Source organism: Pelmatolapia mariae, linkage group LG6, assembly GCF_036321145.2.
Source record: "Pelmatolapia mariae isolate MD_Pm_ZW linkage group LG6, Pm_UMD_F_2, whole genome shotgun sequence".
In the NCBI taxonomy this organism is placed as follows: domain Eukaryota; kingdom Metazoa; phylum Chordata; class Actinopteri; order Cichliformes; family Cichlidae; genus Pelmatolapia; species Pelmatolapia mariae.
Window position 1 is genome coordinate 34,644,827 of NC_086232.1, and position 26,535 is coordinate 34,671,361.

Here is a 26,535-nt window from a genome sequence, read left to right on the forward strand (position 1 = left end):
CATTGTGTGGTGGCTTACTGCAGAGCTAATGTTGGTTAGCTGGACTGTGGATTTGAGTCATCATTTACTGAAAGTAGCTGATTACTCAGTCACTTAGAAATTAACCCTTTTATGCAGCAGATATAATCTAAAAATACATGTAGGCATGAATTAATCTATAAAATGTGACATAAATATTTTGGGCTTTAGTTTCCTTTTTCCGTTAATTCCTTTATTTATTTGTTTTCTTATTAAATATCCATATTTTATTAACCAGTTTTCATATTTAATCTTCTTCTTTACTCATTTTTCTTTGACAGTTTCAGTTCTTCATACTGGACTTGGTCTCCACCTCTAGATAAGACTGGCCGCATGCACAGCGAAGGCGTTTTTCTTCTTTCTGATCGTTAGGCTTTTTCTAAATATATCCAAGTAGTTTTCTACCTTAAGTTATGACAAAAACCCAAGGTTTATCCTCTAAAGAACCTGTGTTCTGGAGCATCTTGTGTTATTCTTTAGTACCTCCAAATGTTTCTGGTTGTATTTATCTCCATCAGTGTATGTATGACCTAAGCATTTCCCTTCCTTTCCTTTTCTATTATTGCATTTCATTTCCAAGTCCTTGAGCAATCACATTGCATTGTAAATAGTTCTGTGTGTAGGCGTGTGCATTTAGTCAGCTTGCCCCCATTTTAAATATGGATATATTTGTTCCCACAGAGATCTGTCCAAGAACCACATCTCCTCCCTTGATACCAGTCTGCTACATCATCTCACTGGCCTCCAAGAACTGTAAGTAAACACTGCATTATGTGATTGTGTGTTTGTGTAATTCAACTTAAATCTAGTTAATCTTTTTATATAACTGCATCTCTGATACATGTTATAATTTATCAGGCTAAATAAATGTCAATTTTTCAGACATCTTCAAGGGAACAGGATCAATGTTCTCCCCGGAGGACTGTTCTGCTGCGGCCTGCTGTCAGTCCTGTGAGTAGAAAGTCCAGGAAAGATGTTGACCTGGCAAACGCAATGTTAAGAAGAGAGAAGTATGAGGAAGATGAAAAGAGAGCAGTAAAGACAAAAGCTTGGTTTAGTCTGGATTAAAGTAGGCAGAAATCCCAGGAGTAAGCTAAACGAGAGCAAGTTCACCAAAAGAAGTGTATACAGCGCGCGCACACACACATACACACACACATACACACACACACACACACACACACACAGTAATCACAGGACGATTAACTTCAATTACAGCTTACTGCTCCAGGCTCCCACTACCTCCCTCTCTCCATCTGTCGGTCTCCCCCTTCCTCCATCCATTACCTTACTTCTTCCACCCATTGAATGGGCGTTTAAGCACATGTTTGTGTGTATGTGTGTGTGTGATGAGAGAGGACTGATGGTTTCCATCAGTTCCTTCCAAAACCACCACACAACGGCTCCATTATGTAGCCTTCTGGATAGAGTACGGAGGGAGGGAGCGAAAAGGAGATCATGAGTAGAGAAGGAAACGAGAAGAAGGGAGAGAGGAGAAGAGGAGGAAGAGCGCATTTCCATGCAGACAAATGGAAATGAGACAAAGTAAAATAGCAAAAGTCAGTGTTCAGCACTTTTAGTTATTAATTTCTTTAATTAATTTAATGTAACGATGTAGGAGAAACAGGGTTTACAAACTCATTCATTATATGACCTTTTTGTTGGATTTTTAGTCAGGTCAAGTGATCGTTCAGTCTAGTCATTTTTAGTCAGATTTTTAGTCACATAAATCTTGCCAAAATGATAGTAATTGGTTTACATTAGTGAAAACGTGAAGGAAAAAGTCTTTTCTGGGTTTTTTTTCTTGTTTTAAGATATTGACATTTGATTTGTCTCTTTGTTTCCATCAGTGATTTGAGCAACAACCAAATCACCACCATTGAAGAAAGGATATGTGACGACCTATGTAATCTAACTCAGATGTAAGTAATTACACTTACTGTATACTGTAAGCTTTATGTCTGTGAATATTTGTCTGTCACACCTGATGGCACATTATGAAATAAGCAGGTGTCCCCTGTGCAGGGGACACGTACACTGTACATGAAACAAAGCTGGATGGAAGGTTTTGATTACATTATTAATTAAACTTCAACATATTAATCACATTAAACACAACACATTAAAAGAAAAGTTTTCTTCTTGTGCAGAGTCTTTGTAAATAGACTAATCAATAACAGGCTAATTTAAATGAGAGGCACATGTTACGTAACCTTTCTCCTCTTTCTGCTGTCCTCTTCTTTTCCTGCATTCATTTTTGCGCCATCTTTTCAGTTCCTTCTCCTTTTTGTCTCTTCAGTGTTTTTTTTTTTCTTTTCTGCCAGTATTGTTATTTTTATTCTTCTTCATTAATTCCCTTTCTCATGTGTCTTTAAAAAATACCCTTATTCTGTAGAAACTGAAGCATAAAAACACAGGTTGAATACCATTAAGCATGTGTTTCATGATCCTTTTATTATGCTCATTGTCGTGGCTTAAAGGAGCACAGTTACACAGTAACAGTTACACAGTTACAGTTACGCTTTGTCTCCCTCACAAAGACAGAGTGTCTCTTTAGGTAGAGAAAGTTTACCTGTGACCATCCAGCTCCTGCAAATATGTCATAATTACATGTTTTACTGTAAATCCCCCTTACTTATACACAGTGTATAAAAAATGCAAACAAAATAAATATATATGAATAATTATTATAAAATCTATTATAATGATAATAACAGTTCAAGTTTATCTCTTATAATTCTACCTGTGGGGTCATTGCCCACTTGAGCGCCATTTTCTGTTAAATCTCAATGAAATCATAAAATAGTTCACAAAAAACAAAAAGAATACAAAATGTATGGTTCTACCTGCACATGCTCACATGTAGTAATATCTAGTATGTGGATATAAATCCGTAAATATAATATAGAATACAAGAATTGTCTCTAATAGATCAACACTAAAGAAAAGCTGAGCTCCAGCTGTCCAGTTATTACTGGGCCGACATCTGATCTCAGCATTGGTTCTGTAAATTTATAGGTGTAACTATGTTAAATATGTCTTTGAAACTAGCATTAAGTCATATAAGAGATTAAAATATGATGTTTACTGAAAAGGAAATCAGTGGCTAAGTGTTGCTAAATAATCAAACTGAAATGTCACTTTTATTGGTTACTTGATAAAACCCTTGCTGTGATTAAAAAAAAAAGATAAAGAGATGGCTGATGATTCCTAAATTACAGAGTCCATAAGACATTCACATCAGGCAATAATTAGCAGTAAGGTGGTGCTATGATTTGAGCTGCTGAATACACACACACACACCACTCATACACATTATAAGCTAGCCTTTTTAAGGAGATGGCATATCATCTGTAGGTTTGCTGTTTCTCAACAATGAGGTTGAGAAAGGCTTTCAACAGACACAGACACACAAATATAAATGAGAGAGTTCTTAATTTATTAGAGAGAGGCTACTTGTTGGTTATGCACATATTAATGCAGCTTTAATGGTTTATAAATGTGTCATCCCCGCATGATGACAGTTTAGCAGTGGCAACCTTGTGACTGTTGAGATGTTTAACAGTTAATGATTCGGTCTCCTTGTCTGTCTCCGTCTCTTCTCCAGTGATCTAAGCAGTAACCCCTTTGAGTGTGACTGTAAGCTGTTCCGATTTGTCAGCTGTCTCCAGCAAAAAGGGGTGCAAGTTCGACGCTCAAATGAATTGCGCTGCAGCCACCCCCTTGACCTCCAAGATCAGCCTTTACTCAATGTCAGACTGCCCACCTGTGATATGAAAACAAATACAGGTAAATATACTCATCATCTTGTGAAGTTAAAAGAAAACATGCACATTATAGAATTCACCAGAAATCATTTCCTGCTCTTTTCAGTGCTTATACATCATACAATAAATAGTTCATGGACTTATATTTGAAAAGTAACTCGATGAACTGAAGATAAAACAAAGGTGAAATACTTAGTCCGTTTGGTTTTCTACCTCAGACAAAACAACAAACATTATTGTGTAGTATTTTGCAGACTTTATGCAGATTTATGATAAAACATCTCTGCCTTTATTTATGATAAAGGCAGAGCGTGCTCTCATATGTCTGGAAAGGCTTTGAGATTTAAACCTGTGTTGTCCACTTCAGGTCTGTATGCTGCGTGCCTTGAGGATAGCAACAGTGGAGGACTGGGACGAAGTGAACTTGTTATCTTCTCCTACTCCACATTCCGAAACTTGACACGGGAACAGTGTCACAGTGTGTGTTTCAATGAATCGCATCGGTATGGGGGCTTAGGAGAGAAGCACGAATGCCTCTGCAGCAAAAACTCGGACCCCAACTATATCAGCACGTCTCAGTGTTCTGCTGCCTGTACGAACCCCGATGTGATGAAGGTTTGTGTAAAGATTATTGCTCTGTCAGACTCGGTTTATAACCTCTGGTGCTCCGTTATGTACATTTTTATATTTTCTTTGTAAGTCAGCCGTCACTTGATTAAAAAGAAAGTTTTGGAGATCCAGTTTCCTTTTCTTTGCTGTTTCCTCATTTGATTATACAACATTCAGGATTTCCTGTAAAATTTCAATAGCTAAACAACAACTTCCCTCTGTGGTTTGAATGACTTCCCTATATCCTGAAGAGTGCTGTGCAGAGGAAATCTGGAATAGAAGTTAGTTAAAGCTCCAAATAACAATGTAATAATGGTTTATTTAAATTGGAACAGTTTATATATAATGTTCAGATTTTATTCAGAACTATGAAATAATAGGAAAACCACAGTTATCTTAACAATTAATGGGAAAAATTGTTTATTATTTTATTTAAATGCATATGTATTAACACCAAAACCAGCTCTTCTTCATATGGGTTCCTTTAATTCACAGAAATGTGGGTGGGCTCTGGCTCGCGAAGTCTTTGTGGTGGAGTTCTCGGTCTCGCTGACTCCTCTCCAGCCGCAAAGCGTTCACAACCACGTCACTTTCACCGCCAACTCCTCTGTCACACCTGTGACGCTGTCCTGGGACTTTGGTGACCTTTCACCCCGTGCCAACACCACAGGAACCGTTAGCACCACATCAGCTCACAAATATGGACTTCCAGGATCTTATACAGTCAGTCTGACGGCCTTGGCGGGACATAAGAAGGTGAGAGAAAAAAGAACAGGATTTTAAACCTTCTGTTTATCCAGGCTGAATTTTTTTATGTATGTTCAAAGAGTTTTTTTTAAGAAAGAAACTTTGTGTGTGTTTGGATTTTAAAATGTTACTTGTGTGTGTTCAGGTGTCTGCACGTGGGGAGGTGACTATAACGCTTCCTCCCAAACTAGAGCTGCATTGTCCACCTCTTGTTGTGGCCAATAGGAGTCTGAAACTCAAACTTGTCAGCTGGGGCTCAGTTGGCTTGAATGTAGACTGGAAGATTACGAAAGATGATGTCCAAGTTGCCAAAGGTAAAGTATACCAACACACAATCTCAGTTATTGAAATTTCACACACTTCGAGCTCCTCGTGATCATCAACATCCAATTAGTTTTTTCTCCCCTGCTGATTAAATCTGAACATTAGCTTAATGCTTCTCTGTGGGGGTTATCTGGAAAACTGGAAGGATAAATGTTTACAGGAGTTACCATCATCTGGTTGGAAGATTAAATTGTTTAATCTGCTAATATTTTGTAATTAGAAATTTGGCAGTAATAAAAGATCAACATTGCACGATCAAAATTATTACCAGAAAGCATTTCTTTTTGGGCACTTGGGAACAGCAAAAACCAGTTATGCACAGTTATGAATGAAGCGCTGACACTGTAGCTGAGCATTTGTATGGTACATCTGTGAGGAAATGGACACATCCAGCCAACAGGTCTAACAGTAGCACTTGTTCTGTATATTTGTAGCCATCTGATGGGAATCAGCTGTGGCAGGACCTACTAAGTTTTACAGCTAGTTGTTAACTTTGTCTTTGGATTTTGCCTTTTTGCACTGAGCATGTTAGTATTAAATGTATATATATGTATGTGTTTTTGTGTGTGCCAAAACAGCTGTATAAAATTGGTTATATTTGTCAGTTTAAACTTTGTAGCTTTGTGTCTGCACTCTACAATCTGAGCTCAAAGTTTTCTCATTCAAGTGATTGTTCAGTCTAGTCTTAGTTATGCACTTGTTATTCGCTCACCTTCCTTTTTCACACATGCACAGACATACCAACTTTTATATAAACTATAAACTTTATACACTCTACTGGACAAAAGTCTTGAGAAAGATCTCTTTTCTTATATTTTGTTTCCAAGGAGCCAGACATTCCTGTGCTTTAAAATGGTCATCAGAAATAGTTCTCCGGGATTTTTTAAAAGTCTAAAAGTCAACTTTTTCTTTGTAAATTTTCTGCTTTTTCACTCATTTTCATTCCAGGCACTTTGTTACCAGCAGCCTGTCACAAGAACAAATAATTTGTCCCCATTTCTTTGCTTGAAGTTATGAAAAATGCCAAAAATAACACAGTTTGGCAGACATAGGGTTGTATTTTTGCATCACCCAAAACCTCTTCATTTCTGTAAGGTGTGCAGTGTGGCCTTAAAAAATGAGAGGGAATTTGACAAATGGAGGCCAAAAGCAAGGCCAAAAAAATGTCCACTGTAGATTAACAGTATCTGAAAGTCACGCCCTTAAGAATTTATGAATTATGACAACATACTGACAAAGTATTTTGTCAGATATTGATCCAAAATCTTTGCTTAACTTTTGAGGCTGAATTCTGATTGGCTGGTTTAATTTTTCTGCATGATAATGATCCCAAACACACTGCATATTCAGTAATCGTATACCTGGATAGAAAAACATAATAAGGAACCCATTTCAATAAATTGCTGCACCTATCTCCCATTTCCTAGCAAATTATAAAGAAAAGCGCGGTAACGCAGGACTTTTGCACAGTACTGTCTCTCTCCTCCATTTTCCACCATTGTTATACTCGTTCTCTTCTTCTAAGACACTCCCTTACAATTTCTCACAATGTAATATTTAACTGTTATTTGCTCATTTCACTGGTTTGTTTCTTTGAGATATTATGGGAAAGAATTTTTACAAAGTGCCAAAGAGTCTATGAAACTAATGTGATTTACTGAAGGACAAATTCATTATGATAGGAAAGAAATGCCAGTACTCCTTTTTCTACTGTCTCAGCCAAGGAGTGTTTGTGTTTGCACATTAGAGATGTGAGTCAGGCCCCGCGTCTTTCATCTGTCTCCCCCTTCGTCCTTTACTTTGCACCCATATATCAACATCTCTTGTCTCTACATTTTTTGCCTGTTTGTCTGAGGCTTTTAGAAACTCTTCAGGTTGTTTTTTTTTTCACTATGAAGTCTCTAAACAAATTTTTTTACAGATTTTTGTAGCTCTTTTTATATCGTAAATAACGAAGACTTTGACTGAGAGACATATTCTGCATGTTCTACAACAAATATTAGAGGCCAGTAAAAAATAAAATAAATAAACACATTCCTAATGAGAAATATTATTTGATCACACTGATTTGCAATCATATGCAACTGACTAACTTTACTAACTTAACTGTTATTTTGTACTTCAGCATGTTTTAAGTTGGTTTCTTTAAGTTATGAAATAGTAGCTGCACTTTTTTTATTTCCAGAAAGAATACCTTCAGAGTATTTGTTAAACAACATTCATGTTTCTGTTCCCTTCCAGCCTCTCCTTTCTGTCCAGTAGATGCGACGCATGATCACGAGTCCTCGAGCTGTTTCCAGATCCTTCCAGGAGAGCTGAGCTGGACTGATGCTCGAAAACAGTGTTTGAACCGCGGTGGGGATCTGGCAATAGTCAGGAGTGACAAGCTGCGTAACCTGCTGGCAACCAAATTCACACAGTGAGTGTTTTCTCTTTCTATGGGCTGCAGAAATGCAAGTTTCACAAACTGAAACAGGAAAATAATTTCAGTTAATCTTTTTCCTCAAGAACTAATGCATCTGTGCATTTTTACCAAGGGAACCCTAAGAGCAGGTGTAGCAGTACAGCCTGGTCACATAAGAATTTGTTTTGTGAGCAGCAATAAATTTTTCTTCCTGTAGGGACTGTGATCAGCTGACCTGTGCAGCTACTCCAATACTCCCTGCTCTTTGTGGATTTAGCTAACTGAATACACATGAAGGTAAAAGGAGACTATAGACACTTTAGAGCTATTATAAAAGGTAGAATTTACAGTATACCTAAATTTGTTTTTAGATGTTTCACAGAAACATTATTTATCAGAACATCACCACTATCTGATTTAAAGACCTTAAAATAAAAGAGGATATTACATTTAAGATTTAAGTTTCCAGTCTACAAAATATTTGTGTAGGTTGTCATTCATCCAGGTCATGGTAATCTAAGGAGCTTGGAAAGAAAAGCAACTGGACTTCTTTAGGTTTCTTGAAGACGTTTCACCTCTCATCTTCAGCTCAGTCTATAAAATGTCACTCTCTGAGCAGTCCTTACTGTTGAAGATAATCTCCTCTTCTTCCACCTTCCTTTCCTTCTCTTTCATACATCTGTCTCCATCTATCAGTCTCAGACCTTATCAATTTTCCCACCATGGGAAATACGCATTTAGCTCACAGAGTTTTGTGACAGACTGCAATAAATTGTTGAGCTGTTTGAAAAGCTCCATTTTAAATTAAAGCTTCAATTTTAAAAAACAATACTAAATCTTTGCTTGTCCCTCTTCTGTAGCCAGCTTAAGTTCAGCGACTGAAACTTCATGTCTGCACCACGAACACATCACAGGAATGGGAAGGAAAAAGGGATGTGTTAAAGGTGTAAACGGCTCTTATTTCTGAGCAAGTATCTAAATCGTGTCACTGGAGGGACCGCCAGCTCACACAGTTCGTCTTCCCTATTTCGGTGACAAACTCAAACAAAGCTATGTTCCAGTCTGTTTGCTGAAACGACAGCCAAAAAGTATCAAAACAGACAAAAATACTGAAAACAGATGTTAAACTTTCGATCACTGACACTCACAGAATTACATGGTTTGGAAAAGGGTGCATGCAAAATGTGTTTGTCTTTTTTCTCCCCTCCTCTGTGTGTGTGTGTGTGTTTGTGTTTGTGTGTGAACTTATCCTTATTTGACTGAATGTGACCCCTGTCTCATTTTTTTTGTCTCATTCACATTGATAGGATACACTTTTTTGCTGCATGTACGTTTGTACATGTATATGAACAAAGCTCTGGATTTGGCTTTGCTTTGGTTTTGTAAAAGTATTCTGCTCTCGCACTGGTCTGAAGGCTTTCGGTGTTTTGTGTTTAAGTGTAAGAAGGTCACAAAAACACATCTGTAAAAGCACAGCTGCATTGTAACGTTAACACCGTAGGAATCTGAGTTTTTGTGTGTGTACATTTGTGTGCTAATTTGAGTGTAGGACTCGTATACCAAAGGGGATGAGAAGAAAAAAACTTGCTGCAGATGGAGCTTATCCCCGCCATCCTCTTCTGCTCATGTGTTCCTCCACCCCTCTCTTATATAAGGAACTTTCTTTCTTTCTTTTTTTAGAATCTGTCTTTGTTTTTTGCGACAAAGACGTTTTCTTGTTCTTTTTCTGCCTTTGTGTAACCGCTGGTCACTCGTTCTGATGTCATTATCAAAGGTGTTTTGAAAAATCCCAAAAAGTGGGGGGAAAAAAAGAAAAGGAAAGAAAGGGAAATTACTTTTATCCAGGTGATTTTTGGAAAATATCAGAAAATGGCTTAAACCTGCTTCAAACAAAATGCCTAAAATGTTTGATTTGTTTCCCCCTGTCCTTAGATCATGGTGAGTATCACGCTGACTTTTCTTTTAGAGGGAAGGCCATTTTGTTTTCAGTTAACTGTGCGTGGGAGGAAGGAAAATCAAAGTGAGGAGCGGCGAGGTCCATTAATGGACACATTGAGCCAAAATCCAATTTATCTAACATAGTATCTCCGTATTATCCCACCAGGGTTCAATCAAAACCACTTTTCAGTCTCTGTGCCCTGCAAACATTGATTATTGAGAGCACAATTGGCAGACTTCATTCTCACTTATTAAGAGTCAAACTCATTTACTTCTGAATGTTTTGTAAAGAGGTTTGTGTCGGGTTTTGTTCTTTGTCAGGCATCATCAAAGAAAATAAACTTTTCTGTTTTTTCCTGCATTTCATTTTTTCTCATCTTTGTTATGTGTGTCTTCCTGTGTGCATTCTGAAAAGATGGTGCGAGGTTCAAGTCACGTAGCTAAATGTCAATCATTCAGTGTTAATCTGTGCATTACCTATTTGTTTCTGCACCAGGGAGCGAGGTGTGTGGCTGGGCCTGAGTGATATAGACACCCCTGGCAAGCTGCACTGGGTGAACGGATCAGAGATGCAGGAGGGAGAGGAGATATTTCATCCTCGTTTGACGAGCTCTCGTGGCAATGTGTGCGTCTTCCTTGAAGCACGCGGTCAGACCAGTCCATACCAATGCAATGCCAAGCGGCCGTATATGTGCCAGTACACTGCCGAAGGTAAGCTCACTGACATGCTGTCTCATAATCCAAATATAAAGCAGTTCACATAACTAGATTAGAGAAATGAAATGAAAACTGAGGAACAGATTTAATGCAATTTTACCCACTGCGCCTAGAATTGTATGCAAATTAAGGTTAGCCAGACATCTCCTATTTAAATGATTTATTACCTCAGTAGAATAAAGTTACCATTTGTGTCTGGGCACTAAACTCAAGTGTCACTTATAGAAAGTGAAGAGCATTTAATACCCAACTCCCTCCTACCTACCTAAACACCCAGACAGCTTATTTTTTTAGGGGTCCATGTGGGCCCACAGTGGGCCAATGCCCATATGTGCCCTATGGTGCATTACTGCCTCTAACTGATATGGAGGTTGGAGCATACTGTCGATCAAAAATGTTGCTTATTCACAAGGTGTTTAAGAAGGGGTTACCAGAGCAGTGGCACACATTTGATTTGCAAGATATTCATTGTATTGTTTCCCTGACACAACCACAAAAGAAATATGTATCTCCTTCAAGGCTGGTTTACACGTTTACTTGGTATGCAAATGTGTAAACCACCAAAGTGTGGAGCTATCAACTCAAAAAAATTATCCCTCAAATTTTGTCAAATAATTTACTTGGTCTTTGGTTGCCCATAGTAACCCCAGGGGCCCACCTAGCTGTTCTATGGGCAGCACGCAGTGGGCTACCCTCCTTAGCTTCCCTCTTGGAGGCCCAAAGGGAGAAAGTGCAGTGGGCCCCTAGTTCCACATAGGAGCCCCAAGCGGCAAAACTGTTGTGGGCCCTGTGTGGGCACATCCACTTGGGGCCCACATGGGATAAGTATGGGTTTGCCCTGCCCGCACAGGTCCAAGTTCACCCACAGCTACCCACTATGGGCACACATGGACATGTTTGCTTGGTATGCCAATTTTCATTATGGTTATTTGTTAACGTCGAAGGTTTTTAGAGGGGTTTTTTTTTTTTGCGTAAACTACCAGACCCCTGCATTATGCACAGGAGATGGAGAACATGCAAGCAAACATACAGACATACACTATGGTGAATTATTATTATTATTTTATTTATTTTTTTAAGTAAGCAAAGTACCTGGAAATCTCAAAAAAATTGCCTGTTGAAATCTGTTACTTCCTCTATCCTCTGTGCTTTTTTTGTCACCTTGAATGCATCCTTCTTCTGCCTCTCCAGTCCGTGTTCCAGATGCCGGGATCTACATGGTTGGCATGGCTGTGTTTCCTTCCCATAATCCTTTCCACAGTGCTTCACCCACACTCCACTCTGTTTCACAACCTCCCAACGGTGTCATTGAGGTAAGGAGATATCTCAGCTTAATATCTTTCCTTTTTTTATGCGTCAGACTCATTCCAGAGTCTATTTCATTAAGCTGTTTCTGCTTTATTTCTCAGATGCTGTTGTTCCCTGCACTGAGCTTTGTTCAGGCAGGTCGTCTGTCCTCCCTGGAATTTGTCACTCAGAACCTCAGCTCACAAGTCAACGTCCGATTTCAGATATACAGACCTCGCTGTCATTATCACGGCACACACCTGCTGCTCCCCAGTGAGTCACACGAACAGAAACTCACTAATATACACTCGACAGGTGTTTAGAAACATATAAGCCACCTGAGCCCACACCTCTAGTCAAACACACTGACCAGCCTTGTCTTAAATTGTTAGGTAGGTGAATGTGAAAATAAAAATTTTCATGGAGACAGAAAATATAGTAAAACATGAAGGGAAGGAAATCAAACAAACAAGGTCACCTCAGTTTTGAGCACTTCCTGTCCTCGTTTACAATCAGCAGACTCACAGTGACGTGTGCATAGGTCCACTGAGACATAACTGCAGAGATGTAGAATAGAAAGACATGAGAATCAAAGAATCTGAGAGAGAGGCAGCTGGTTAAAGACATGTGAGCATGTTTTCCAAAAGCACTTTGATTTCAAGCCTGTGAGGCAGGGAACGAGATGGAGGAGATAATAGGATAATGTAGCTTGGTATTAATCACACTGATGGCAAATTTAGTCTACCCCAGACGTACATGCACACACATCTTTCACTTTCCTGTTCCACAAGTGCACAATTTTTGACTTGCTTTAACGAGATTTTCTTGTTTGATTTAATATCTCTCATTCAGTAATTCTTTGCTTTAATCTACATTTTTGCACCTTCATACTTATATGAGCAGCTAATGAAAAATCGTTATTGTTATGTAACTACCCATCTGCGTATTCAATAGCAATGAAGTTGAACAACACTGCTGCATGTACAAATTTCATTTTTAAGAAATAACACAAAGCTTCTTGTCTTAGGTTGCGGAGGCCCAGCATGTGCCCCGGTAGCTCTTTGTGTCTCAACTGACACCAAGAGCAGTGATCCATCCTCTTGCCCCCGACTACAGCAGTGGTGTCCCTTCCAGGGTCGGTGCCTGCCCCTCTCTAATCCCTGCCCACCATCTTCCTGTCCTAACTGCACCCTTGTTCAGCACCTGACAGCTGGGACATTTAGGCCCCGATACATCCTACAGTACGAGGTGGTTTTCGCTCTGCCGGCAGGATCAGCTTTACATGTGCTGGTGAGAGGATTCGCTTTTGCTTCTAATATCAGTGACTTCATTTGAGGATGTATACAATCAAAATAGATAAACAGTTAAATGATTGCTGCTGTTGTGCAATGCCTGTTAGGTCACTACTAAAACTGTGTTCAGTAAAGACACATATTTAAAGACAAATTGGTATCTAATTTTTATCTGCCTTTAACTTAAACCTTTCTGGTCCCTGTTTCTCACAGTTAAAAGACCGATTGGAGGACATTTTGGTTTCACGTGGTGATGTGATCGCTCTGCAGCATGATGCCGGTCCATCCTCCCTGCTTCACTGCCAGTCTTCCCCACAGTCACCATGGCGACAACCTGTTTTAGGTCTTAAACGATTGGAGTGGTTCTGGATCAATAACACCAGACTCCCAGCAGACAGTTCACCTGACCATGACCCTGACCTTCTGCCTGACCCGGAGCTCGACATAGAGACACTGGTGAAGACTGGCGAAGCAGGCTGGCTGGAGGAAGTGGTTTGCCCTGTCAGAGTGCTCTATATGGCACAGAGTACGACTCAGCTGCAGGGATCGCAGCTGTCTGCTGGGCTTCCTCAACCTGGAAACTACAGCCTGCTGGTAAGCCATCAACACAGCATGCATGTGAGAGATTTCTACACACAGGTGGAGGCCACTAAAGAAGATGGAACCTGTAGTGAGGAGTTTGAAGTGTTAGAATTAGTATTTTTTTTCCTATAACACCAATGTTGCAAGATACTTAAGTTTTAAACATTTAAGGAAGTTTTTGGCTGTTATCTTTTAGCAGATTTATTAGAGTGGTTAACCTATTTTTCATGTTTGTATTTAATAGTAATAATTTAAATAAAATGCATTTACATTTCAGGTGACTTCTGTTGAACCGTCGTACTCAGTCTCTGCATCGTGCGCATTGCGGGTGGTGGCTCCATTGGGCCTGACAATCCTCCATCCCCCTGTGCAGAATGGCACCCTCTACATTCAGTCCGATGACACCCGGCTTCTACTCCGTGTGCAGTCTCGCGACCCAACAACGGTATCTTGGCGTGGCAGTAATCATAGTGCCACTTTCAAGTCTGAATGTCCCCTGGATTTTTTGTCCAATCCAGCACTCTGTCAGCTGGGGCCAAACTCAGGATCTGGGGGTGTGGTTGCAGAGCCCAGCCAGTTTGCAGTGCTGGATCTGAGTCTGAAAATGGAGGAACACAAGGATCCAGTGCAGGTGGAGCTGGAAGCCCACAATAATGTAATAGAGGCCAGCCTGAAAGTGATTGTTCACCTGGAAAAGCCACTGAGAGGATTGGTGGTGCAGCCACATCCTGCACGCAGGGTACTGATGGAGTCAGTTGTGGTGAGTTATTTTGCTTATAGGTTTATTTGAATGGCAGTTTTATGAAGAGATCATAATTCGTGTTTATACCCTGCATTATGCTCTGTGTCTATTGTAGAGCTACACAGCATCAGTGCTTGAAGGCTCCAACCCCACATTTAAATGGACAGTGGATGACAAGCCCTACTTCACTTATTACAACACTGTCCTCAATGTCATCTACCAGAATGCTGCTATCTACAAACTTACAGTAAGTTTCTGTCTCATCTATTAAGTCAAACTGTTGTCACACCTGGGCTTAAATATGGACACATTATGCCCATTTTTAAAAAATAAATTAATATGTAAAACATCTGTTTTTGATACCACTTGCATCAGATAGGCTGTGTTCGCGCATGCACCTCTGTCATAAAGGTCTAGAAAAATTCAGAGGTGTAGTGTGTTGCAGTGAATGTGTGAAAATAGCTACAGAGAACGAAGACAGTCATCTTTTCGAATTTGGAGCCAATAAATGTCTGGGAAATGAATTTTAAACTGAGAAATGAACTGTGTGATTTGTTATCAGAATAACATAGCGGTTGTCGTTGTAACAGCTTATTATGCAGATGTGACACAAGCCTAATGTCATACTGACTATGCGCTATCTTCCCAGGTGACAGCCATGAACCATGTCAGCACGCTCACAGACCATTTCAACGTAACCGTAGACCGGCTCCAGCCCATGGTCAACCTCACAGTCAGGGGAGTGCCAAATGTGGTCCCCCAGGGCTCCACTCAGACTCTTACTGCCTCGGTGGTCATGGATATGTCAGTTTCTGCCACTTTCCGGTATGAACACCAGGGTGGATAGATGGACAGCGTTATGTACAGTGATCCCAAAACTGCCCATTTCTATCTCTATTACTTTTATTATATTTTTAAGGCTGAGTGAAAAACTGTTTGTTTGTTTTCTCTATTTCTCTTATGCTTTGCTCTTCTTTTCTGTTTTTCTCTTCTTGTGTGCCATAATAGCACTGCAGCAGTCAAGTCAAAGAGAAGCCTTGGATTTATAACTGTGCGGTTAGGGAAGATTGCTGACAAGAATTTTCCCCTCTGTGCGGCTGTTTCCCCTCTACTTTTTTTTTCTTCATTTTTTTTCTTCCACTCTTTGTATCCCACCAACTTTGGAGTACTCTCTCACTTAGTTTCTCTGCACTCTCACCATTTTTGGTTCTGAGAGGCCTCCTCAGTTCCAGTTTCCACTTCGCCTCATCCAAACCCTCTATTGCATCGTCAGAAAAGATTCCCACTTTCCATCTCTCCAGTTAGTGCGCCTGTGTTTGTGTGCATGTATTGGTATTACTCGTGTTATGTCTTTATAACCTTGTTTACACATTCACTTTGTTGGTACCGTAAACGACATAAAGAATGTTGCTTTTTTTTATTTGTAGATTTCTGATAATGTTTTTGCATTGTGTCATGTTGCAGATGGTCTTTTGGTGATGGAGGATATAAGGAATTTGAATACAAGCCTCCCTACTCTTCCTCCCTCTTTTGTCAAGACTCACCTAATCAAGTCCTCCTAAGCAACAATATTACCTATAATTACTCTCAGCCAGGTAACAATAACAGCTTTGAAATAAAAAAGCCTATTTTTGTGTGTTTTGTTTTTTTAAGCCTGAAAGTAGATAATAGCTTACAAGTTATGATAATCAGGTTGATATAAGTTGAAGCCTCTCTCCCCTTCAGGGCTGTCTCTTTATGCATATTGGACATTTCACAGCTGTTTTGAATACATCAAAAGAAGCATGTTCCTGATTATGCACCTGGACTGTTACACTGCTAGTTCTTCCACTGAAGACTGTTTTTTAATTCTCAACATCAAAGTCCAATCTGTTTTACACCAAAGTTATCAGACTGACTGGCAAAGTTTAGGTGCATGGTGAAATTTCAGACCTAAATGCAAGAGGTCAGATTGGGACCTCTGAGCCAGCTCAGTGGAGCAAAATCCAAAAATATAACTGAAGAGCTGGAAGAGGTGCAGAAGTTAAATTTAAGCTAAATTTAAATCATGCATGTTTTTTATTTGTTTGTGGACAGAGTCACAGAACTTTATGATCCAAACATGTACAGAAAATATCTTTTTTCATGATTTTCCCATTCCCACCTCTTTTTTTTTTTTTCAGGAATATACACCGCACTGGTGTCAGTTTCCAATCGTTATGAGAACGTCACTAAGAGCATCAACATGAGCGTCTACAGCATCCTCACTCATGTCAATATACAGACGGAGCCAGCACTTCTCCTCGCTGGCAAATCAGCTTTTTTTGAGGCTCACCCTTTGCCCACACCGTATGGAATTCACTATGAGTGGCACTTTGGAGATGGCTCTGTCACTCAAATAGGTCGCCGTGTGCCGCACACCTTTACAGAGTCGGGCAACTTCACTGTTTGTGTTTCAGTAAACAACACCATCAGCTCTAATAGTGCTTGTGCTGAGATGTTTGTCTATAAGGAGATTGAAGATCTAACAGCTAAAAGCACTTCTCCCACAGAGCTTCACAGTCCTACAAAGGTGTGGGCACACCTTCGTTCGGGTAACAACATCACATGGACATTCGCAATGGGTGATGGAAAAATTTATACTCAATCTGAGCCTAACGTGTCACATACCTATACGAAAGATGGTAACTATACAGTAAATGTGACTGCTATGAATGCTGTAAGCTCTGGATGGACAATCCTTCCAGTTCAGGTGTTTGTCTTCCAAGTTATAAGAATGGAGCCCTCCGGATGTGTCCGAGAACAGACCACTGTCAACTTTCAAGCCTGGGTGTCTGGTAACGCATCAGCTCACCTTTACGAATGGAGCTTTGGGGACGGAAGTCCCAATGAGACACACCGTGGCAACCCCAGAGTCTCTCACACTTATTTGGCAAGTGGGAATTACCACCTATCCTTGCTCCTTTCCACTGGTGTCAACAAGACCACCCAGGCCAATTTCTTTACCTGGGTATGTGTGCAGCCAGCTTTGATCAACATCAGCCTTACCACTGAGAAATCCCATTACGCTGTGGGAGAAGAAATACAATTCTGGGTTAGAGCTGAACCTCAATTTAACTACAGTTATCAGTGGGACTTTGGTAGAGAGGAAGACCCTGTGCTCATTCATGGTTCAGGGAGTATGGTGACAGCATTTAAGAACCCAGGTCTCTACATGGTGACGGTAAATGTTTTCAATAACATCTCCAGCATTAATGCTAGTGCTGTCATTGAGGTTCTGATGCCCATTGGACCAATTGTCATTCAGCATAATGGCACAAAGTGTAATAATTTGACACTTGGAGCACCATACTCTTTTTTCAGTTCTTCATTGGCCTCCAATGTCACTTACACCTGGAACTTTGGAGATGGAAATCAGCTTACAGGACAGAATATCCTTCATACCTACAACATCTCTGGAAAATACACTATCACGTTGAAAGCAGCCAACACAGTTAGCCAGAATGATACTACTTTAACAGTTATTGTGATTGCACCAATCAGTGGGTTGAGAGTCAATGCAAGCTTGGTAAAAGTCCCTCTCAACACCCGAGTCACCTTTGAAGCCCAAATGGAGGAGGGCGATCGGTCAAGTGCGCGGTACTCTTGGATACTGTGTGACCACTGTACCTCAATCCCAGGGATCTACACCATGTATTACACCTTTCATTCAGTTGGGACTTTCAACATCATTGTGACAGCAGAGAATGATGTAGGAACAGCACAAGCAAATATCTTCCTGTTTGTCCAAAGTGAGTTGGAGGGGCTGCAGATTTTGGCAGAGGAGACTGGCGGAGAGGGAGGCACCAGATTGGATGGTTGTTGCTTCCCTACAAACCGCGGTCTCCAACTTCAAGCTGGATTAAAGGAAGGCACCAACATGACCTTTACTTGGAACATCATCAGAGAGCAAGACCCTGACAGCTCATTCAACAAAACTGGGAAAACAGTTCAACTGAATTTTCCCAAGCCTGGTCCTTGTATCATCTTACTCTGGGCAGCCAACATTCTGGGCCAGCTGTCTGTCAACAGAACCATCCGCTTCCTAGAACCAGCTGGAGATGTGCACCTTCAGATCAGCAAAAACCCAGTGGCAGTCAATGTTTTAGTAAATCTGACAGTACTGACTACAGAAGGCTCAGACCTACGGTATCGTTGGTCTGTAGATGGGCATGCTCTGCAGTGGAATATGCCCTGGAAGACCCACACCTTCAACACTATTGGGGAAAAACAAGTAACTGTGGAGGTCTTTAATGAAGTTAGCTCAAAGACTGTGTCAAAGCATGTCAGTGTCCAGGAAGTAATTTCTGGCCTAAACTTCTCAGTCACTAATGGGACTCAGGACAGTTACATAGCAACGGGTGACATCATCTTTCTACAGGGGAAGGTAGTGACAGGAACCAATGTGACATGGACATGGCTGCTGGATGGAAAAACAGAAACGGGAAAGAAAACGTCTGTAATTTTTCAGGAGCCAAAGATAGCAAATGTTACTTTGAATGCCACCAATGGTGTCAGCTCGCAAGTGTTTTCAAAGGAATTCTTTGTTCAGGAAAGGATTTATAAGTTGGACTTTAAGGCAAGTAAGACGCTTGTAGCAGTGAATGAAAAGGTGGACTTCAATATTTCCATGGCAGCAGGTTCGGACGTTGAACTGATTCTCAGCATCAGCGGCGATGCAACTGTTTACGCTAAGCCTAATACGATCTACAGCCACGTATTCAGCAGGGTGGGAACATACAATGCGAACCTCACTGCTCACAACCAGGTAACGTAAAGGAAAAAGGTAGATAAGGTACATTGTAAGAACAAGTCAGTTTTACTCAAGATATGAGATAAAACATATATTAAAAACAGATACTACATAAAATACTGTCACTTGAAATTCAGTCTCCATCATCACCTTTCTTAGTGTCCCACTTGTGTTCATCTAGGAAGTACATCACATAGGTTCTCGACATAGTGCCCTTTATAGAATCAGTGACAGCATTTTTCTGTTTTCTCATGTTTATCAGGAAATTTTTTGCGCTTCACTATAAGGGGCAAAGTAGAATAATCAAAATGACTTATGCTAACTGGACTGTAGAAACATATATCATACCAGCATTATGTTAAACCTAATGCCATGTATTGATTTCATGCAGAAATTAGAATAAATTATTTATAGTGCTGTCAGCGTTAATTTAGTTAAAATGACGTTAACGCCATAACTGCATTAACGGGCAAATCTCCCTTAGCAAGTTAGCGCGGATCACCCCACGCACAGGGCCATCCACGCTAACTCGCTAATGGAGATGCAGTTATGGCATTTTAACGAGATTAACGCTGACGCCACTAAATATTTATTAAATATGTTAATCAAATCAGCACAATTCCCACATTTGTTTGCCTTGTCTATATGTCCAGGTCAGTTCTAAGAGAATCAATCTCCATGTTGAGGTGATGGAGCTGGTACATGGGCTCTCCATTGAAGGAATCTCAGATGCAATCGCAGTTGGTGAAAATAAAATGTTTGTGGCCAAAATATTGGCGGGCAGTTCTGTTAGTTATGTGTGGAATTTTGATCTGCTCCATCACAAGTCATCACTTCTCGGCAAAGAGGTAAACTCGGTTGTATATTAAAAATTTCATTATATCAACATAAATATCACAGTATAACAGACAGTGGTTTGCTGTATCTCACTGAATCACATCATTCCAGGCACACTACACTCCAGAAGAACCAGGTAATTTGACCATTCGCTTGAAGGTTTTCAACAATCTGCAAAGTCAGGAAGTCACCAAGTGGATATTGGTACAGAATGTGCTGAAGTCTGCAGATCTGAACGCTGTGCCACGGAATACTCTCATTAATAAGACGGTGAAACTTAGAGCCTACATCCTCCCAGTATCTAATCCTGTAGTGTGCTTGTGGCACTTTGGCGATGGCTCTGCTCCCGTTCGCACAAACACCACAACTGTGGGCTATGAGTACAGACACAAAGGACACTATCTGGTGCAAGTACGTTTCATCTGTATCTGTTAGGTTTATTTCTTTTAAAAAAATGCTGTATCTTCTAAGTACTGTCATTTTATGAGCTTGTTTCTGTTCCTTGGTAGGTAAACTGCAGTAACATGGTGAGCTGGGTGTTGGCGCAGGTGGAAGTAAACATCAGTGTGTTAGAGTGTGAGGAGCCAGAAGTCCATGTGGTTCAAGCTCCACGCTTGTCCATCTGGCGCTCCCAACCCGCTTTGGTAGAGGCCAATGTGGATCTGAAAGGCTGCATACGCTACGGAGCTCAGTACCTCTGGCAGATATTCTCAGGATCCTCTTGCGATAGTGAAATCATGAAAGACCAATCAGTGACTCCCGGGGCTACGATTCGTCTGCCGGTGGAGGTGGACATGCGGCGGCTGCAGCTGTCGTTGCCTAAGATGGCTTTGGCAGCAGGGAACTACACATTAGTGTTTTCTCTGTCGTATGAAGGTGTGCCTCTGAGGAAGGCTGCCTGTCTGCATTTAAGTATCGTCTCCACTAGGTCAGTAGAAAAAATAGTAACCAAGCATTCATATAAGTTTTTTCTGTGATGTCGATCCTTTTTTCATTATTTACCTTTCAGCATGTAACATGTTTTCCAAACATATTATTATAATAGATTCTGGCTGTTAGCACAGTTGCCCCATGTACCTGCTGTGCAAATCTGTTGTTCTGAACTGTGAATCATGCAAAGCTACTCTGGTAGAGTCCAAGAATAAATAATTACAACAGTCTATCTCAAATCAAATTTAATAACCAAATTTAAGGAAATGACTCCATTAATATTTCCTTGAATGTCTTTGTGACATTCACTGAAAACGAGTCTGTTTCCTCCCTTCACAGCATGATTGGAGAGAGGTGCTGTTGGTGTTCTGCTCACGTCGTTTCTAATGCGTTATTGATCCTACACGTTCAAATATGTGAATTTCTTTCCAATTTATCCTTGAAAAGTGCAGCGATATGGTCCCTGGACATAAAATAAAAATGTTTTTGGAGGGTTTTTTTTTTACCCTCTTAAATTTCCCATTTTCTTCTTTCGTTCTTCTGTCTTCTAAATCAAATATGGGGATCTATTCACTGTGTTGGAGATAGGTTGGGGATAGTAGCTGGTATAAAGGAGTTTAGATGCTGTTGATGGTAGAACAGACTAAGCTGATATTTAAATGAAATAATTTGCACATCCCAGAGGAGGTTAAGAACAGAAGGGTGAGAGATGGATGGCAGAGTGATATAAAAAAAAGGACTTGGGACTAGAGGCTTGGAGAGCAGAGGACATTGACTATTTCACAAGAGTACTGATATTGAAATTTTAAGATGTGACTTAAACATCACAGGAAGTGACAAAGAAATGAGAACAGCAGGAAAACCTGTGACTAAGAAGAAGTAAGCTAACAGTGCAGAAATGTAAACCTAAACTGCGAAAGAAAAACTTACAGTAGAAAAAAGTACGTGCTTTACATGTAGTTCCGCACAATAGCTCTAACTCTACTGTGTCAATGAAATGCAGAATCAGTTCAGTTCTGCATAAGAGATTACAAGGAATTTCTTGCTTAATTTGAACCCTTTTTCTTTTTAGGCTGGTGCCGATTATAGAAGGAGGCACCTACAGGGTGTGGTCAAGAACACAAGACCTGCAGCTCAGTGCAGAAAAGTCGTATGACCCCAACATGGACCAAAGCAGACAATCACTACTCCACTACCACTGGGAATGTCAAAACACCTCAAAGGTAAGGACAGGGAGTAAATAGGTTGCTTTGGCCTGTTGTTGGTCATTCTGTTGATATCAATTGACATGTCGTGGAGCAACCTTATTGTAGCAGATAAGGTATTAGTGTCATGCATTACAGTTGTGTCTAAAACACAATTGTCTTTGCTCTGCTGGTCAGACAACAGTGTCCCGTCATGTCTCTTGGGTTTCATTGTTTTGTTTTGCCTTTTTTTTTTTTTTGGTCTAATAAGTAAGAGTATTACATTTTCAAAACAAACTTTGCTCTCAGAAATTTTTATTGCAGTTTTTAAGAGTGAATTCATAAAACAGGGGTTGGAGGACAGATTCGATTGTGTAAAAGAGGCTAGGGGGGGAAAAAAGAATTACATAACAGTCCCAAACACTGCAACTGCCTTCAGGATTGGTGTGAAAAAGAGAAATTTGCTTAATACAGTTTGTGTGCGTTGTGTTAAATTGAGTTGAGTGTATGCTGATGTGTGTGTCCATTTAGTGTTTTTCACACTTAGTGCTTTCTTGGCTGGGCGGGAACACGTTCTGCCGGAGCAGCAAAAAAACCCGCAATATAAGACCCAGTGGGATGGGAGTGTCCAGAAGAGTTTGTGTGCATAGTTGTATTTCCATTTTCATGAGGACCAGTTTTAGTGGAGAACTTTTGAATGAGACAATTGAAGGTGAGGATATTTGGGCCAGGCCAGACTTGATTTCAGGTTAGAAGCAGGTTGAAGTTGTCATTATGACAAATGTTAGAGAAGTACAGGGCCAACAAGGTGATCGCAAAGATAGTTGTGCAGAGATGTACGGGTGTCCATCTTTGCACATAGGCATTTAAAGGGTTATGTAAGTGTTTAGAGATAAACTCTGCATTCCACAGCTGGTGCTTTGCTCCCCACCCTGACAATTACACAGTCCACATAAACACATACACACACTCACACACAGTTGTGCAGTACTATTGATTAAAAAAAGACACTCAGTTCAAAGACTGAAAGAGGAATTAACAAGATCCCAGGTCTTGAAGTGTTCAACACAACATTCCTGACCTTGAATACAAACACAATTGAACATGATGACAGAGGTGGTTAATAAAAGATGAAATAACTGACAAATCATCTTATAAACTACATTTTACAGGGCAGTGGATCTTTGCTTTGTTTCTTAAATACAGCGCACAAAATCAAATATAACGTCTGTGACCATTTTTACTTGGCTATTTACTTGGTGACTATTTAAGTTGTGTTACAAAATTTACCATACAACTACAGTTGTGAAAATTAGGAGTTTGTGCTGCTTACATGATGGGAAATAAACTTGGCGCACACACAGTATTACAGTCATCAAAAAGATGTTGTGTTTTCAGCTGTGGAGGAGAACTTGTGTGGGTCTACTAAACACTAAACTTGAACTGCTCTACTGCTCTTCTATAGGAATACATTTGTATCGTTGTTATCCACACTTTGTCTTTATATTGGCAAGCGATGAGTGGTATACAACGAATGAAGTGCAACACAGGCCATTCTGCTTCAGGCTCTGTGCACGCTTACATAAAAACTAGGGGTGGGTTTTGATAATCAATTTATCGATTAAAATCGATTCTGGCTTGGATAACGTGATATCGATTCATTAAAATCCTGAATCGATTTTTTAATATTAATTTATTTTGCCCGAAACGCCAGAATCTCAGGTTAAACCTCACAAAATTTCAAGAACCACCAAACAGCTAAAACAGTAAATGAGAGCAGGTACACAGATTCTGCACAAAGACGTGAACACACAGTGCGGACCCGCCGACGGATCAGAATCAGTGAGATGTCGCCTTTCTCCCCCGACGGCACGGACACGGTCGGGGCTGAAAGCCGATAGCTCACTGATTCTGATCCGTCGGCCGGTCCGCGCTTTGTGTTTACGCCCTTTTTGCGCTGATTCTAAAGCTGTTAGTTTCATCTCTCTCCAAATATTATTGACCGAACCAGCAGCAAAAGAAGATCCAAACTACGCTTCACAAAAACATCATGAATTCCCTCTGACTTTTACTGTTTTGCTTCCACCACACTTCATGCGCAGCTCTCTCTCTCTCTCTCTCTCTCTCTCTCTCTCTCTGTATACTTCAAGAACAGTTTCCCGTCTAAAAATCTGTGTTCTTCATTATTCGCCTGCTTGTTACGCACAAGTCTACCGTTGTTTACAGCGCTGTCGGCCGCTGTTTTTTTTTTTTCCTTTTACTTACTTCCGAAAAGAAAGCCTCATTTCTGCCGTTCAATAGGCTTCTGAACAAATGTAAACTTTTTAAAATTCTGCAAAATGCAAAACGCTTAGCCGTGTCTGTAATAAAACTGCTGTTTTATTAGAGGTATTGTTCATAAGTTGATTAATGGTTTTCTTTCGTTTTTGATGTACTGCAGAACATTTTTATAAAATCCCAGGCCAGAAAAATCACCTTCATGTTTTTCTGTGTTTTATCTTCAGCTACTTTGACACAAAGGCATCTGCTGTGATGCTTACACCTTTGATAAAGTCTTGCGAGTGTCAGCTTCCGTTTTATAGATACAAAAATATGTAAATGTACTGATCTGAATTATAATATTTCTGACTGTCTGAGGCTAAATTTCCCAGATTTAAATCGAATTGAATCGAATCGATTCGGGACCTTGTGAATCGGAATCGAATCGATTCTAGAAATCAGTGACGATACCCAGCCCTAATAAAAACGGATGTTTTTCAGGTCATGCGATTGTTCGGGCACACAAAATGATCTTTATGAGCGCTGCCTGCTCCAATCAGAGATGTTATCAGATAATGATGACGATAAAATGGCGAGAAGGTGTAAAGAATATAAAAAATAACCATAAAGTAAAATCCAACACTGTTGCAAATAAGATTCACGTCAGTTATTTCCATGCTGACTATGCTCACAGTGCTGCTATTTACGTGTGTTTCTAAAGTATGGGTGCGCATCAAACTCTGAAACGTTTAACTGGATGCATTTAAAAATTAAATGTAACTCCCCCCCCCCCCCCCCCCCCCCCCAATAAAAGAGATGTGGAAATTGCTTTAGTGTGTCAATAGATCAAAGTAAAAATTTTATGATAGAACAGGTGTTCTTAGTGTGTGATCTATGATCTTGGAGCTTCAGTTGCCGCAGTGTAAAAGAGATTTTGTACTTAGAATTCAAACATTTTCTCCATCACCAAATTAATGCAGGCACATTCCTGTGACAATGCAGTGCTTCATTTAGTGGTTTTAGTAAGGTGTGGCTAAACAACTTGCACATATAAAATGTATTAACTCAGGAGAGAATTTATACTGCATGTAAAACCTGCTGTAAATAAAAGAATCATTGAAAATATGATGCTTCCCGAAGGTTTTAAACTGAAACTCTGAACCTGCTACTGACCATGTTATATGTTCACCATAAGTTACTGTGTTGATTTATTCATGTAAAAACACAGAGACTTTCATGACGCAGAAAACGCTTTTTAGTACACATCTCTGGCCTGAAGTTGTTCTTATCCTCGTTCTGTTTACGGTTACCTATTTACTTTTCCCCCATGTTTGTCTCTAGATAAAATAATGAAATATTTTTAAACTCTTATCAAATATGTTTTTTAGCCTACTCTGGGACTTAAAAGTTGGATAAGCAATTTTATACATATCAAATATATGAAAGTGCAAGATTAGCTTGTACTTTAAAAAACAGAGGGACTCATCTTAATGTTAACAGGAAGTGTATTTATTGAGTATTTAATTGATTTTATCCTTGTGGTAATGGCCTGTGGTTTTTAGCTCAGCTGCAGGAGAACAGGTTGGGCAGAATGGTACGGGAGCAGTGCCAGGTGACTGACTCACCTGTTGCAAGCTGGCTAATCAACCTCTCCTTTTATGCAGTAGCATGCTGAGACCAGATGACACACATGCTGAGACTCATAGCTGATGGTGGGCTTTTCTCCAAACTTAGGAGAAGATATTCCTTTAGCTTTGCTTAGAGTTGAGTGTGCCTCACCATGCCAGGCAAGCTCCAGTGGAGTACACAGGGTTTTAGTTTATGCAGTATGTGTGAACACTCGCCAATAAAAGTCTGTTTGCTGCTCTACCCGATCTCTGTCTGTGCCTGTGCTGATGAGAACCCACGGGCAGCAGAAACCTCTGATACAGCCTCTTTTAGTACTACTGAAAAATCCAAGCCTCAGCCTTAAACTTCTTAACACTCTCCACCAATTAATAATTGACCACATTGGTGTGTTTCTTACCCTTATCCCAGCCATTATTATTGTAACTTGCTTTTCACATGTATCTATCAGAGCTCTAGTCACCAATTGGTGCACAACACAGCAACAAGGCTGCTAAAAAA

General features: G+C 40.1%; 1 protein-coding gene across 1 annotated transcript in view; it reads left to right on the forward strand.

Moving 5' to 3' along the window:
- pkd1a (polycystic kidney disease 1a) overlaps positions 1-26,535 on the forward strand; it is a 72,891-nt gene that overhangs the window by 16,127 nt on the left and 30,229 nt on the right. The window contains exons 2-23 of the mRNA XM_063476696.1: positions 700-771; positions 901-969; positions 1,869-1,940; positions 3,626-3,807; positions 4,153-4,400; positions 4,890-5,150; positions 5,287-5,455; positions 7,707-7,884; positions 10,304-10,518; positions 11,716-11,837; positions 11,934-12,084; positions 12,839-13,101; positions 13,317-13,697; positions 13,963-14,445; positions 14,543-14,674; positions 15,077-15,252; positions 15,892-16,022; positions 16,590-19,213; positions 19,852-20,046; positions 20,147-20,446; positions 20,545-20,963; positions 22,038-22,188. Of these exons, the coding sequence (XP_063332766.1) occupies positions 700-771; positions 901-969; positions 1,869-1,940; positions 3,626-3,807; positions 4,153-4,400; positions 4,890-5,150; positions 5,287-5,455; positions 7,707-7,884; positions 10,304-10,518; positions 11,716-11,837; positions 11,934-12,084; positions 12,839-13,101; positions 13,317-13,697; positions 13,963-14,445; positions 14,543-14,674; positions 15,077-15,252; positions 15,892-16,022; positions 16,590-19,213; positions 19,852-20,046; positions 20,147-20,446; positions 20,545-20,963; positions 22,038-22,188 (6,994 nt within the window). The remainder of the gene's footprint in view (positions 1-699; positions 772-900; positions 970-1,868; positions 1,941-3,625; positions 3,808-4,152; positions 4,401-4,889; positions 5,151-5,286; positions 5,456-7,706; positions 7,885-10,303; positions 10,519-11,715; positions 11,838-11,933; positions 12,085-12,838; positions 13,102-13,316; positions 13,698-13,962; positions 14,446-14,542; positions 14,675-15,076; positions 15,253-15,891; positions 16,023-16,589; positions 19,214-19,851; positions 20,047-20,146; positions 20,447-20,544; positions 20,964-22,037; positions 22,189-26,535) is intronic.